Source organism: Rhinatrema bivittatum, chromosome 9 (assembly GCF_901001135.1).
Source record: "Rhinatrema bivittatum chromosome 9, aRhiBiv1.1, whole genome shotgun sequence".
Classification (NCBI taxonomy): Eukaryota; Metazoa; Chordata; class Amphibia; order Gymnophiona; family Rhinatrematidae; genus Rhinatrema; species Rhinatrema bivittatum.
In genome coordinates, this window is record NC_042623.1 from 52,636,596 (window position 1) to 52,652,747 (window position 16,152).

Genomic DNA, 16,152 nt, shown 5'->3' on the forward strand with positions numbered 1-16,152 from the left:
GAATAGGATGGAACTGGTAATTAGGGAATGGTTATCTACCCTCTCAAATAGTACTATGACTAGGGAACAATCCAGGTAAAAGATTTAAAACAAATCATAAAAGGTGTATTTTTCACTCAATCAGGCTGTGGAATAGGGATGTGCAGCCTATCTTTTTTTTTTGGTTTGGTTCATTTGTGTTCAGCCCACTTTCTGACCATAATTCATTTTTAGGGGTGGGCTCAGATTTTTGTTTGTTGTTTTAGACAATAGCACTTGCTATTCACAAATAGTACATATTATTTGATGAAATATCTGAATATTTTCAGAATAATTCAGATTTGGTTAGGAAGACCCAAACCAAACCAACAAGTGACTCATTCAGCGCACTGTCCCCATTTGAATCATCTGCATGTACAACCCTACTATAGCTGAGTTTAAAAAGGGTTTGGACAAGTTCCTGGAGGAAAAGTCCATACATAAACCATTATTAGCCAGGTAGACTGGGGAAAGCCACTGCTTATCTCTGTGATTGAGCAACAGGCAATTGATTTGCCAAGTACTTGTAACCCAGATTGGCCACCGTTGTAGACAGGATGCTGGGCTTGATGGATCTTTGGTCTGACCCAGTATGGCACATCTCATGTTAACATGTTTGTTTTCTTTTCTTTCTTTTTTTATTCTTTAAATTGCAAATAATCATTTTCCATCAAACAAATTCATTCAAAAGGGTTCATGCACTTAGGAAAAAATAGAACATGCATTAGATGATTAATGCATAATTATCTTTTATCACCCAAATACTCCCACTCACAGGTTGGAAGGGGAAGATTATAAAACAATATTTCATGCCAAACAAGTCAAATAAATTGACTCTAAAACACATCACAATTAAGAAAGAAAATTCAAAACTGTCACATCGCCTAAAAATATAAAACAACAATTAATTAAATCTGATAAACTTAAAACTCTTTACTTATTCAGACGGCACCAAGAGTTTGGCAAGTAAACTAATGAACAGCCAGGACAACTTTCAAATCCATTTACCTGGATGCGAGAGGACACTGCGTGTGACCTGTCCTGAACTGCTGTTAGATAGCCCTCAACATTCAAGCAACCAGGAAAACTTGCAAAAACTGTCTTTATTCTTTTTCTAGGTCTGTTGCACAGTTCTTTTCTTTTCTTGAGACAGAGGAATTCCATCAATGAAGAGCAGGCTGGTAAAAAATAAAACTCCACGTAACATCCCCAAACTCCCTTTAGAGCTGTATCCAGCCACAGGCTCCCCAGACTTCTAACTTGACTAGGGCCACCTGGGATGATAGTTCCTGGCCTACTGCAGTCTCCTTCAACACAGCCTTTGCTTCTCTGGCTGCTCTGTGCCTTTCTGGCAGTCCCCTGTACCCTGAAGGCCTTCTGACCCTCGCAGGCTCTGTCTCACAGTATCCCCAGGAGACTTTTCCCATTGTCCAAAACCATATCCTAATTAGCCTCACCTGGCTTTTTTCTAGCCCTGTCTCCACATTACCCAGTAGCCTTTTCTTTAAAGCAGCATTACGTGTGCCTTCTTTTGATCCCATTACCTCTCTGAAGCTCCCTCTGGCAGGCCAACTGCTCTGTGTGTCTTTGTCCCTCTGGGACTACATTACCCAGTAGTCTTTTCCTTAAAGAAATATTACAGCTTTTCTCTCTGGAGTGCTTTCTGGCTCTCTGACAGGTTAACTGCTATCAATGAGATAATTTTGAGTGTGCAGAAACCCTACTGCCTCACACCAGGTGATGCCAGTAAATAGCAATTTACCAGAGTAAAATGACCTGTCTACAAATTGTAACAATATAAAACTAATACGGGGAATCAAACGATTATGCGCTAACTCCTGATGTCCAGTACTGATCCTGTCTACAAATTGCCCTGCCCCGGCTGTCTAAATATATGCCCCATGTATGCTTTTAGCCATGGTGAAAAGAGACAGGATGGGGTGGGGACAGGAAAGCACACACAGGGGATTTCCTTCTGAAATCTCTGAGTAATTTATCCCTGCATAGTAAATGTGTACACAATTACCTGGTTTCCTGAATTTTCAAAGGGAGTTTTGTTTAGCAAAATATCTTTGGTAATTTATCTTTTTCTCTATAGATACTTTTCATATTTTTGTAATCCAAAATTTGTATTGAGGAAGTGCAGCAATTCATTCAATGCCAGTAACAATCATAGATGCAACAATAACATTCAAAATAGTACGGATCAGTGAGTCCCCAAATTACCAACCTCCAATACCAATATAACTTTAAAGGCATCTTAATTGTGTCCTCCCAAAATCCTATTTTCTCCTCTCATCAATGGGCAGGTTGTTACATTTCCTTTCACCAGCGAGCCAGGTAAATGCCAGCGGTGGCTGTCTATTGGTATTAATCATTCGTATAACATATACCAGTAATACGGGGACGCGAGATCATCCCTTGGCTCCTTTCCCTTGCACCAATAAACACAAAGACTTCATGGCATTATAAAAGGCCGCAGTTTATTATTATTATTACCCGAGCCCTTACAATTAACAATCCAACCCCCCCCCCCCCTCCCCTTTTCTTCTTTTGCCTCCTACTCCGCCTCAACCACCACGTTCCAGTGGTAAGGCCTAAGGAATAGGACACCCCTGTTTCAATGGGACTTTCTTTGCCCCTCTGACCAATGTCACTAGCTCTTTCAGCTTTAGAACTTTGTCCTCTGGTAATCTTGACTGCATATCTAATGAGTCTATTTCTATACCCAAAAAGGTTAACCTAGTGCACGGCCCTTCCGCCTTGTCTTGAGCAATGGGTACCCCTAACTGCCTCGCTGTAGCCAAAAAACCTGCCAATTGCCCCTGACATAACTGAGACTGGCTTGACCCCACGAATAAAAAATCGTCTAAGTAATGCATCATACTTGCGCTTTTCGTAAATCTTTCTGTAACCCATTGGACGAAGGAGCTAAAAGCCTCAAAATACGCACATGATATCGCGCAACCCATAGGTAAACACTTATCGACATAATTCTGTCTTTCAAACGAAAACCCTAATAGTGGCATACTATCCAGGTGTATTGGAAGCAGGCGAAACGCCGACTCAATGTCTGCTTTGGCCATTAATGCCCCTCTACCTGCTCTCAAAACTAACTCCAATGCCCTGTCAAAGGAGGCATAACGCACCGAACATGCTTCCTTGGGTATGAAATCATTCAATGCTGACCCCTGAGGAAAAGACAAGTTCAAAATCAAGCGATACATACCCGGTACCTTCTTGGGTATGACTGCTAATGGAGAAAGATGCATTTTTGAAAACGGTGGTTCACTATAAGGCCCCGCAATTCGCCCTAACAAAATTTCCTCCCGCAATTTCTCCGTCACAAGTTCCTTCTTATGAATCGCTGACCTTGCGTTTAAAACCCGCCCTCCTTCCCCTGGTCCCGCATAAGGTACCTTATAAAAACCCTCCCTTAAAAACAACGTTGCCCGCTTGTCTGGATATTCCTTTAATTCTTTATCTAAACTCGATAAAATAATAGGCGAAGTCGCCTTATCAAACCTGCCCTCTAAACTAATTTCCTTTTCGCGCAGCACCGCTTTGCCCTTTACGGCATTTACTGGCTGGGTGTTGCCCTCCACAAGAGCTGCACGCAAGCCTGAACTTGCATTCGGGAAACAAGCCTGAGGCTTTATTGAAGCGCCAGCATACGTCTGAACCTCCTCCCGCTGATTTGGTATCTTCGCCCTTTTTAAGGTTCCTGCTGCTACGAAAGGAACTCTATCCCCCGCTTCCAGTGCTCGCACCTGCCCCCCAGGCTTGCCCTCCGCTCCCTCCGGCTGCACCCCTTCCGGTTCCTACCCCTTTATTTGTCATTTGGGTCAACCACAGATTAATATCCTGTGTACCCCACGACATGTGTCTATTTCCTTCCATTTTGTCCCTAAACTTTTCGTCATAATTGAGCCAGGCCCAACCAGCATAGTCTTTGTAAGCTCCTAGTATGCTATCCGCATACGCTAATAACGGCCCGTATTGCACTGGCTCAAAGTGCCCCACTACACTAGCCAATCTTAAAAACCTCCGTACCCAATTTAAAATATTTTTTGCCACTTTCAGACCATCGTTCCCCTTTTTTCCTTTCTTCTTCCCCTTCTTCTTATCCTTCCCTCTGCCTCTCCTGCCATCTAGCAATCTGAAAATATTCACGTATTTACGTTTCCTTACACGTTTCTGCATCTTCCTAGGCACCCCCCTCCCACAATTCTGACAATGACGCTAGGGCTGGATGACCCATGTCCTGCTTCAGGCCCTATCCTATCTTAGCATATCCCCTCCCAGCTGACACACTCGAAGAAGTGGACAAGGACGATGTAGAACTGGAGTCCGAATCCGAGTCCTGTCTAACCCTTCTTTCTACCTTCTTTATTTGTCTGTTCTGTGATTTTAATTTCCTCCAACTCACCTGCTCGTTCCGTTGTTACTCTTCTCCTCTCCGCCTCCAGCACGCCATGTCCTGTTGGGATTCCGCGCATTCTATCGGCATTATCCACCCTTGCCATAATCCTCTCCCACCAAGCTTCCTGATGCGAAGTCCCCGGCACTTCTGATCCCTCCGCTTCTGTGAAAACAGACACACCAGCCGCAGCACCCATTCTCAGATAATACCCTGCCGTTCCACCCTCCTTCAACCCAAAGGACCCTCTCCCAGACTCCCTCCCTTCCCCCGGCCCGCAAAGCCCGGCCCCCTCCCCGCCCTCGCCTACCCCAACTCCAAATGATGCCCCCTCATCCCAAGAGACATCCTCGTTCCAAATTGGACACCCCTGCTCTTCATTCCATCTTCAATAACCCCTCAACCCGTATGGAAAAGGAGGGGGCATTCCTGTTTGCTGGTTCTCCGAATGGATGCCTCCTCCTCCGTATTCACCCTCAGCGCTGCAGCTCTGCTCCTTGATCCGCTTCCACCTTCTTTCCGGACTCCTGGAGGCCCTCGCACTTCCGCATCCCCATTCTTAGGTGCCCTCGACGTCTCCCTGTGCATTGGACTTCTCCGGCCTGCAGCCCTCAACCCACCAGCATGAAAATGCCCTCTCAGGAACTCCTGCTGAACCCTAGATGCTGAGGCAACTGGGGCTGGAGGCACGCTCTTAGGCCAGCTCGCCTTGCGCAGCCTGGCAGCAGGAGACTTGCCTTTGCTCCGACTACTTGCAGCCATTCCAGAACCAAGCCCGGCAGGGGGGGTGGCCTGAGGGGGGAAAACATGGCACCACTGAAAAAAATCGGCAGAGGAGCAGAAAAACTATCCCCAGCCATGAGAGAGATCTCTTGGCAGTCTTGTTCCGGGGAAGGGGGGGAGAGAGGAATCCCCTACTTCGGATCCACTTTCACCCGACTCAACATGAGATGGGGAAGGGGGCCTCTGCGAGCCGGGAACCACCAGGGGAGGATCCACCATCTCAGGAAGGGGAGGGCCAGCTGACCCAGGGCGGGTAACAACCCTCGGCTGACCCCTCGACTCCCTAACTCACCTCATAATAACGCTAAATGCAGGCAGAGAAAAAACTCTGAAAGCCTAGTTACCAGCTGCTTTAATTACATTAACTAAAATCCCCAGTACAACCAGACTCACTCGAATACACCAACGCGACGCCGAACCCCCGCGCGCCCTGCTCCTTAGATCGCCGCGTCCAACTGCCCCTAGCCGTTACTGCTTCCCAGCAGGCATAGGCTCCCCCCAGCAATGGGTGCGCTGCGATTTAAATCGCTGTGCTCCCATTTGCTCCTCCGACGCTTCTCCCCCTCCCCCCGACATGTCCGCCGACGTGTGACTCGCGCTCCGCCAAACATATGTATCCAGTGCTGCACTGAGACACACAATAGACAGTGCCTGCTCCTTGGAGCTTACAATCTAGTCAAGTCTGACAGACACAACACTCAACAAAGAACAAATGTGAGGTTTTGCGTTAGGGCAACAAAGGCATTAAAGAGAAGAATAAAATGTCTGGTTATAAGCAGAATTAAATTGTGGATCAAATATGGCAATAGGACTGTAAATATTTAAAGGACAGTTGGGGTCATGTATGGTGTTACTGTCCCACCTATTCATAAGTATTTATTTATTTATTTATTTATTTATTTTTAATTTTTATATACCGAAGTTCTTGTATGGACTACAAATCAATCCGGTTTACATAAAACGAAGAACTGCTCAACATAGAGCGGAGCTTTACATGGAACCGAGGAACATATGGAACAGTATAACTGATTGACAATTTAACATAGTGCTAAATAAAGTAATAATAGTTTAACTGGAAATAAATAAAGCAATATAATATTTTATAAAGACAGTTTAACTGTTTAACGTATCAATAAATATAAATATAAGCAATGCCAAATATATATATAAAATATAGTAAATTTTTGAGCTCAACGGTAATTGTCCAGTAGCAGATTCTAAAATTAGTACTTGATGCAGTGACCATAATTAGGGTAATTAGGATACTTAGGAATTGGGAAGTCTGTTCGTCACCGTAAAATTAATCGTCTGGGAAAGCTTGTTGGAAGAGAAATGTCTTCAATCTTTTTTTGAATTCTTGATGACTGGGTTCTAGTCTAAGATCTGGGGGAAGCATATTCCACTGGTGAGGGCCTGCTGAAGATAGCGCTCGTTTGCTCAATGATGATTTAATTTGTGGAGCCTGCAGTGTTCCTCTGTATGCGCTTCTGATTGGTCTGGAGGAGGTGTGTGGTTGTAGTTGAGAGCTTAATGAGATGGGAGCTAGTTTATTTGTCGCTTTGTTAGAAACTGAATACAACCCCGGACTGTCAGAATTAGTTGAGTATTGCACTCTTCAGCCCAGAATTGACAAAATCTTTTACCCAAGCAGGAAGATTTAAGGTTTAAGTGATAAAAGAGGCCTTGAAAATATGAGTTATCAGGCTGGATTTGAATTTGGCCAGAAAGGGAGCTTAGCGCACTTGTTTAGGAAGGTAATTCCAGGCATCTAGTGCAGCAAAGTGAAAGGCACAAAGTTGAGATTTGGAAATGGGGAAGAAGGGCACAGATAAGAGTAGTGTTTGAGAAGAGGGATGTGAGGGGATAGAAGAAAGGAGAGGTAATGAGGAACTGTAGAGAAAGCGTACTTGTAAGTAAGTATAAAAAGTCTGAATTTTATATGGAAGTGGATGGGACGTCAAAGAAGAGAGGTTATATGATTTTAACAGCATGATCTGTAGATAAATCATGTGGCTGAATTTTGAACAGACTGTAATGGAGAGAGATCATTCAGTGGTAGACCCATAAGGAGTAGGTTGCAGTAGTCCAAGCAGGAGGGGATAAGAGAGCCAATAAGGATTCTGGCAGTTTGTTCAGAGAAGAAGGGATTGATTTTGGAGCTGTTGTAGAGAAAGGAGTGACAATTCTCAGCAGTGTTGTGGATGTGTGCAGAGAAGGAAAGAGAGGAATCAATGAGGAACTGAGGGAACCAAGATGATAGTGGTGTTATTTACAGTGATTGAAAATGGGGGCGAGGACAAAAGACTTAAGGGGAAATGTTGACCATGTTGAGTTTCAGGTGATGGTGGAACATCCAAGCAGCAATATCAGACAGGCAGGCTGAGATATACAATTTGACTCTTGGCAAGTGTTCTGGTACCGAGAGAAAGATCTGGGAGTCATCCACATAAAGATGGTATTGGAGTCCATTAGACAAGATAAGACTAGGAGAGATTAGAAAGAAAAGAGAAGGATGCATAGGACCAAACCCTAAAGCACACAAAGTGATAATGGAACTAGGGATGTGAATCGTTTTCCATATCATCTTAACGATAGAAATCGTGTGGCAGGAGAAGAAAATCGTGTTTGGCACGATTATTTCATTGAAAAATCGTTAAAAATCGTTTTTTCCGATTAGTGCGCACTAACTCGAGTTAGTGCGCACTAACTCCCCGTTAGTGCGCACTAACTCAAAATGATACAAATAGACACTTTCCAGGTCACTGAAGGTCAGTTAGGAATGAATATGTGTTCCTATTGGCTGGCAGCCCTCTTATCTATTGATGTTACCAAGGTTTCCACTGAGGTGATGGTTGGGGGGATGGGAAATGGAACTGGAAACTCATGAACACCAACAGAAAATGAAACAAAGTGTTCACACTTCCCAGGTCAGTAAAGGTCACTTAGGAATGAATATGTATTCCTATTGGCTGGCTGTGCTCTTATCTATTGATGTTACCAAGGTTACCACTGAGGTAATGGTTGGGGGGATGTGAAATGGAAACAGTTGGAAGCTTGACATGTGATGATCAGCACTCACGTGACTAGAACTTCTTTGTTTATTATTTTTGTTAGCAGGCACCTGAAATGCTAGTGCATGTTGAATTTGCCAATCACTGTGCATTTTAGAAAGGTGGTCCTGGCTGGAACTGTACACAGTTCAAATATATGTAATTGATTGTTGGTAAGTGTATTTTTTAAGTAGCCACACTGGCACAAGTATGTTTACTTTTCCTCCTACTTAACTCACTAGCTCAGCTTTGTAAGAAGGGCTTCTCTGCTTGAGTGAGGGTCAGGCAGCTCCCCCCTGTCTGTGAAGCCAGCCTCTCACTAGTAATGCAGGGAGGGAGCTGTCTCAGACTTCACCATCCTCCCCCCCCCCTCACCCACACACCATTCACTAGCTGGGACATGGGGGAAGTCAGGAGTGAGGGTCAGGCAGCTCCCCCCTGTCTGTGAAGCCAGCCTCTCACTAGTAATGCAGGGAGGGAGCTGTCTCAGACTTCACCATCCTCACCCACACACCATTCACTAGCTGGGACATGGGGGAAGTCAGGAGTGAGGGTCAGGCAGCTCCCCCCTGTCTGTGAAGCCAGCCTCTCACTAGTAATGCAGGGAGGGAGCTATCTCAGACTTCAACATCCTCCCCCCCCCCTCACCCACACACCATTCACTAGCTGGGACATGGGGGAAGTCAGGAGTGAGGGTCAGGCAGCTCCCCCCTGTCTGTGAAGCCAGCCTCTCACTAGTAATGCAGGGAGGGAGCTGTCTCAGACTTCACCATCCTCCCCCCCCCCCCCTCACCCACACACCATTCACTAGCTGGGACATGGGGGAAGTCAGGAGTGAGGGTCAGGCAGCTCCCCCCTGTCTGTGAAGCCAGCCTCTCACTAGTAATGCAGGGAGGGAGCTGTCTCAGACTGGTATCAGGGTTAGGGCACTGTGTGCAGGAAGATCACAACACTCCTGGTATTAATAGGGATAGGGCACTGTAAGAGATGACTGTAGTAGATTGAATAAAGATCTGATGTTTCTGCTCTCCTCACACCAAACAAAAACAACACACAAGCAGAGAAGCCCTTCTTACAAAGCTGAGCTAGTGAGTTAAGTAGGAGGAAAAGTAAACATACTTGTGCCAGTGTGGCTACTTAAAAAATACACTTACCAACAATCAATTACATATATTTGAACTGTGTACAGTTCCAGCCAGGACCACCTTTCTAAAATGCACAGTGATTGGCAAATTCAACATGCACTAGCATTTCAGGTGCCTGCTAACAAAAATAATAAACAAACAAGTTCTAGTCACGTGAGTGCTGATCATTACATTACTTTTTTTGTCAAGCTTCCAACTGTTTCCATTTCACATCCCTCCAACCATTACCTCAGTGTTAGCCTTGGTAACATCAATAGATAAGAGCACAGCCAGCCAATAGGAATACATACATACATATTCATTCCTAAGTGACCTTTACTGACCTGGGAAGTGTGAACACTTTGTTTCATTTTCTGTTGGTGTTCGTTAGTTTCCAGTTCCATTTCCCATCCCCCCAACCATCACCTCAGTGGTAACCTTGGTAATATCAATAGATAAGAGGGCAGCCAGCCAATAGGAACACATATTCATTCCTAACTGACCTTCAGTGACCTGGAAAGTGTTTATTTGTATCATTTTCAGTTAGTGCGCACTAAATCGAGTTAGTGCGCACTAACGGGGAGTTAGTGCGCACTAACTCGATTTAGTGCGCACTAACACGATTTAACGATTTTTAACGATAAATCGTTAGAATTTCTATTGTATCGTGTTCTATAACGATTTAAGACGATATAAACATTATCGGACGATAATTTTAATCGTTGAAAAACGATTCACATCCCTAAATGGAACAGTGGTGAAAAATGATCCACCAGAGCATACACTGAAAGTGGGCTGGGAAAGGTAAGATGAGAATCAAGATAGAAGTGAGTAATGAAGACCAAATGAGGATAGGATTTCAAGAAGCAGATGATGGTCGACAGTGTCAACAGCAGCAGGCAGGTCAAGGAGAATGAGGATGGAATAAAGTACTTTAGCCTCAGCCATGAGTACATTTTGCTGATGGCCCTCTCTGTGGAATGCAGAGGGAAAAAAATCCAAATTGATGCAGATCAAGAATATTTTGAGATGCACAGAAATCGAAGCAGTGGAGGTAGATGTCCCGTTCAAGTAGTTTGGATGCAATGGTGAGGAGGAGAACAGGGCAATAATTAGCAGAGCAGGATGGGTTTAACAAAGGGTTTTTGAGGATCGGTGTGATTACTTGTTTGAAGGCAGTGGGGAAGGTTGCTATAAAAGGTAACAGATTGAGACTGTAACATAGTCGACTGGAAAGAGAAAAGCATGAATTTGTAGTGTAGGAAATCAATATGAGCATGGGATTTAAGCAGAGACACTTTGTACAGGAATGTAGGATGTAAACCCTGGGAGTGAGCCAGGGTTGGGGCGGTGTGCGTGTGCCCAATATGGAGAAAAGAGTAGTATTGCAGTGAAGGATTGCTTCATCAACATATTTTGGCCGGGTTATAAAGACAGGAGAGAAGAAATAGTGGAAGAAAGGGTACAGAGGTCAATAGCCTGGATGATCCTAAAGTTGCGGATGTGGGTTGGATGAGCTTGAGGGGTAGTGTGGCTAAGAGTGAAGGATATGAGGTGATGGTTGGATAGGGGAATCACAGTGGTGGAGCAGAATGAGAGGGAGCAGTTGGAAAAAAAAAAGAACAGGTGGAGACAATGGCCAAACTGGTGAGTAGGGATGATAGTTTGAGAAAATAAGGGCAAGGAGTCTACACAAGAGTCAGAGGATGTCATCCTTGTGCAAATTAAATGGGAGGAAAATACTTTGGAGGCCATTATGATGTGAAAATATAAGGAAAAATGTAACTATTGCGTCATATAACTGCATGTAATTACAAGGTTAATTATATTTATTTCTCTTTTGTTCATAAAAAGTGACTGTTGATGAGGCATTTTAAGGGAATTATTTAGCATTAAATATTAATTTGCCCAAGCCACTTGAGGTGAGTCTAAACCTGGCAAAGTGATTCGTTAATTTTGGACTTATAGAAGCATCAGGTATCCCAAATAGCTAAGGCAGACCTATCCAGTCAGGTTTTCAGGATTACCACAATGAATATGCATGAGATAAATTTGCATGCATAATGTATGCACATTTATCTCATACCTATTCAGATATCCTGAAAACCCAACTGGTTAGACGTGCCTCCAGCAGAGGATTGGGAAACACTGAGTCCCTTAGCTGGTCCTGACATGAGCCATAAATTGTTCTATGGGGAGTACAGTATGAATGTGATGTAGCCTGTTTATTTCGTGGGAGACTGTTAGCCAATTCTGGCTTTTGAACTTCTATTCCAATGCATTATGGTATTTGTAGTCATGCTGCCTTTTTTATCTGCAGTCAACACCACAAGTGCCACAGGAGGATGTGTCAAAAATCCAGAAATGGCCAAATGTCTCCCTCTAAGAATGGGGGCGGGGGGGTCACATCACTTTCTAGTTACTTTATGATGATCTCACTTAGGCCTGATTTACTAACTTTTTCTCATAGACATGGAATGGGGGGAAAAAACAGTAAATCAGGTTGATAGTGAACAATATTGAGGAAATAGATGATCAGGTCAAAAAAGTGCTATGAGTACAAAGTATGAAATCACAAAATCAAATTGTACTTGAAATCAACTCATAAGCCTATATCTATACTTTTTTTTTCTAGTCACTGGCAAAATCTATGAATATAATTCAAAATCTGGAGCCAGAAGATGGAAAGATACAAAACAGTCAATTGGTCCAGCCAACATGGCATCAACTGTAGAAGTATTTCCAAGTTTCCCAGGCACCAAAGAAGTCCCAAGGCCTTTAGAAGGGGGTCCAGAAACTGTCAGACTCAGTACCCCCAGACCACAAAAGTCAAGAGAAGGCAGGAGGTCGCCAGTCAAAAGCTATGAAAATGACTCGAAATCTGGAGCCAGAGGATTGAAAGATACAAAAGAATCAATTGATCCAGCAAGCACGGAACCAACTGTGCATGCATTTCCAAGTTCCCCAGCAAACGCCATAGAAGGGAAAGAGAAAGTAGGGACACCAAACAAGAAAGAAAACAGCACAGACGAGAAAGCAGTGAAAGCTGCAGGCAAAGAAGATGCCCAAGGCCTATAGAAGAGCCTCCAGAAACTATAAAAGTGAAGAGATGGCTGGAGGACACCAAAGTACCACCCAAAGCCCCACCACATCCCATCCTGACTAAAGACAATGAACCTGGAGGTGTGAACCTTGGCAGCAGATATCTGAATATGTATGAGATAACTTTGCACACATTGGTTCATGTTAAAGGAGAGGTCTTACCATTTCTTTTCTATTTGGTGTGCCCCAAGTGGTATCTAAAACGGGTGATTCTGCTTCTCTTGTGGTTTCATCTTTTTTGTATTATCTTCTAGAAAATGCTTGTTTCTGTTTTAGATAACGGTTTCTGTTGCTTATGGAGCACTGGTAACAATTTGTTTGGCGACTTGTTCTTACTATTTTACTGAAATCGTTCAACTTTTGTTTCTAAGTAAGCACGAGCAGTCATTCTTGTCATCAGTAGTAGCCTAACAGTGCCTTACGCAGCACATCAGCACAGTACTTCTCAGCTTTGCAAACAATTTCCTTCTTCAGCAGTCAACTTCTGTATCAGCCATTGCATCTAAATAATTAGGACTTCATTTCCCAATGGGTGTTCCCACAGACAGTAAGAGGCTTGAGTCACTATCGCACACTAATGCTTAGCACGCATGCTAAACAGCAGGCTAGTCACCAGTGGTTTTGCACAGATGAACACCCACACTAGACTGCCTCGTGCACACTAAAAGGGCATGGCAGGAGGACGGGAGAATCAGTGACCCAATGGACGGACAGACGGCCTTCTTTTGTCTCAGGAGGGGTGGGAAGGATCTCCCATGCTAAGCGGTCCTTGCAATTTAGGACAGTTAACATGGGGGATTTTTGAGAGGAACAGAGCACATGCTGCCTTTACTGCCTGCACGCTGTGCATATCATTAACTTAGTAAAGCAGCAGGAAATGCTATTTTAGGAGGCACGCTATTGGGTTTTTTTTGCATGTACACTAAAAAAATAATTGTATACCTTTTAGTAACTTGGCCTCTGAGGGCCTTATTTGATAAAGCTTTTTTTTTCCTATAAGCACCAAGTGGGAGAAAGTCCTTTTAGAATAAAGCTCCAGATAAGAGAAAGGCCCTTTGTGTCTCCAAGGCACACTTTAAAACTATGTCTGCTGTTTAAAGTTTTGATCATTTTCTGCCATCTCACTTTAGAAAAAAAAACACCTGAAAGTGCATAAAAGTTCAGGTTTGTCCTATCCAGACTTGACTAGATGTTAACTTGCTGAAACAGAATTAAAAAGCAAAACGAATGGCCGGAAAGGCCTACAAGAGAGGGCAAGGAACTGCAGGCTTTGCATTTTATGAGACCTCCCCTTTAATTTCAGTAGTCAGTTGGTTGCACAAAGCACAACGATTGCTTCTGAGCGCTTCGGTTAGAGCAAGGCACTTTATTGTCTCTGACATGAACAAATCATCACTTATATTTAGTTATGTTGGCTTTGTTCAGCTTTTGTCATCTTTCAAGTCTGCTGCCAAAACTTGGCAAAGGATGAGTGGGGGCTGCCTGAGCTGAAACGCCTCCAGCGCCCACGTTATCCCCTTTTGCTCATTCCTTTCCACCTCATGCACACCTCAAGGAAGCTCTCAGTCTGGTTTTTTTTTTTTTTTTGCACGCTAGACATTCCATAATATACATAGGTTCTCTCTGGGGGAAAGCATTTGTCATTTAAAAAAAAAGAAAGAAAATAGGCTACAAACCAAACTGACCCTGATAAGGTGAAAGGAGGAGGAGAGAGCTACAAAATTGTATTCCCTATGGATGCCACCACCCCTCCCTGACCCCTTTTACTCCCCCTCCACGCTAGATAAAATAAATATTTTAGGGCATGTATGTCCTTGAAGAACTCATCTCTGCTCCAGTTAAACCTTATACCCCAATGGCACTTTGGGTCTGACTGAGTACGGATTTTCTCCATCCGTTCTGTGTCTATGATAAAAAAAGACCCATAGTGAATCAGAGCCTTTAGCAATGGTTATGAACACAAAGCACCATCGGGGCTGATCGGCCCCTCTCCTGTTGTTCTGCTCTCTATGTATTTTAAATAAAGATTTTGCTTTCATTCCTGCACGGATTGTTGCTGTATTCATCCATGAGCTCGGCGTCTTGTTGCCCTGTGTCTGGACTGCTTCAGTTTGTTTTGGATTGCCAGAACCCCAGTGTTTTACTCTCCTGTGGTGGGGCATGCTGTTTCTATAGAGGGATGGATGCATTTTCAGCTTGGATGTGCAGATGAACTGGTTACCATGCACTGTACAGATTTCCTGGTTACCATGACGGCTGTGTTCAGATTCATTGGTACCAATTGATAATAACATCTGGCTCCAAAAAATAATAATAATTTAATTTAGAAACTGTGCAATATTGCTAGTATCTTTATTTGGCAAGAAAAGCAATCTAGCATAATATCAAGGCATTCCCGTGGGAGGAGAGAAACTGCTTGGTTTTCTTTTCCCCCATTTCCAATTGTATTACAAAGCATCTAACATTAGGTTCTTTGTATACTGGCCAAACAATTGTCATTTGGTACAAACTGAGTTGGCTGAAGTTGAAGCGCCTCCTATGGTAGCGCTCCCTTGCAGGGCCTGAAGAGTGCTCAGGTGTAAAAAAGAAAACTACCCACATGGATATCAGTGGGCACATCTGATATACAATCTGCAATAAGCTTAGGTGGGACGCCGCCGTTTCTTCTATGTACTGCAACACATTAAGACCCTGGTCTTTTCATATTCCAGCATCAAAGGGTTAACGATGATGGTCTGTCAACCTACCTCTTTCTCTCTGTTCTTTAAAAATATTTTCTCACAAACAAATGTAACCTTTTCATGGGGTTTTGTTAGTTCCCGTAGGGCCATAAAAGTATTTATAAATCGGGGCTGCTCTTGCCATCCTTCTCCTCCTTCCTGAATTTAACCAGGGCGTGGGCACTTTCTGTAGGGGAAGAGGAAAACCTCTGTGGCCCAAGTGATGGAGAGCCCCTTCTATAGTGTGTGTGTAGTGTTTTCTTCACGGACAGACAAGCAGGACTCGGACTGATTAATTCCAAAACATAAATCACCATCCCACAAGCATTTAGCAAATGAAACTGCACAGTTGACCTCTTTACACGGGGTCTCTGCCGGGGTGCTGGTGTCCATCTCTCCAGCCTCTGAGAGGGGGCTTGCTACTGCCTACACATCTGTGCCCGCACCAGTAGAGGGAGAATCCTAGTGGGGGGCCCCACGCCACAAAAAGATCCTATCTGAGCCTAAAGTTCGGTCTGACGTCCACAGCCTGTGTCCTGATGCCAGTGGAGTCTCCCAGGCTTGATGGTGCAACCTTGGTGGACCTCTCAGGGAGAGAGGCCAGATGCTCCAGTTCAGCTTTCAACTCTCTAACTCCTTCACAAGGCTGTGCAGAGGAGTGGGACAAAAACCTCCACATGAACAAAAGGGGGAAAATCCAAAAGTCTCTTTCCAAAAAGTCTCACGCTGGGTAGTGCTGTCACTGGTCTTGCTTTCTCTATAGAGTAGAGGGTGCTGCTCAGAGGTCTCCAGCCCCTGCTCTCAGGATTGGAGTGGGTTGATCCTTTCCCAAGGCAGAGGGTGTGCCCCAGAATAAGAAAACCTTTCAGAAACTACAAAAACTTTCACTCTCTACAAAAAGAAAGCAGGCCCCCTCAGACAGGGAGTTTACTGAG

At 44.1% G+C, this 16,152-nt stretch overlaps 1 protein-coding gene across 2 annotated transcripts in view; it reads left to right on the forward strand.

Moving 5' to 3' along the window:
* CDHR3 (cadherin related family member 3) overlaps positions 1-14,543 on the forward strand; it is a 162,027-nt gene extending 147,484 nt beyond the window's left edge. For both annotated transcript variants that reach the window (XM_029616027.1, XM_029616026.1), the window contains exon 19: positions 12,031-14,543. In XM_029616027.1, the coding sequence (XP_029471887.1) occupies positions 12,031-12,473 (443 nt within the window). In that variant the 3' untranslated portion in view covers positions 12,474-14,543. The remainder of the gene's footprint in view (positions 1-12,030) is intronic.
* The last annotated feature ends 1,609 nt before the right edge of the window (positions 14,544-16,152 follow it).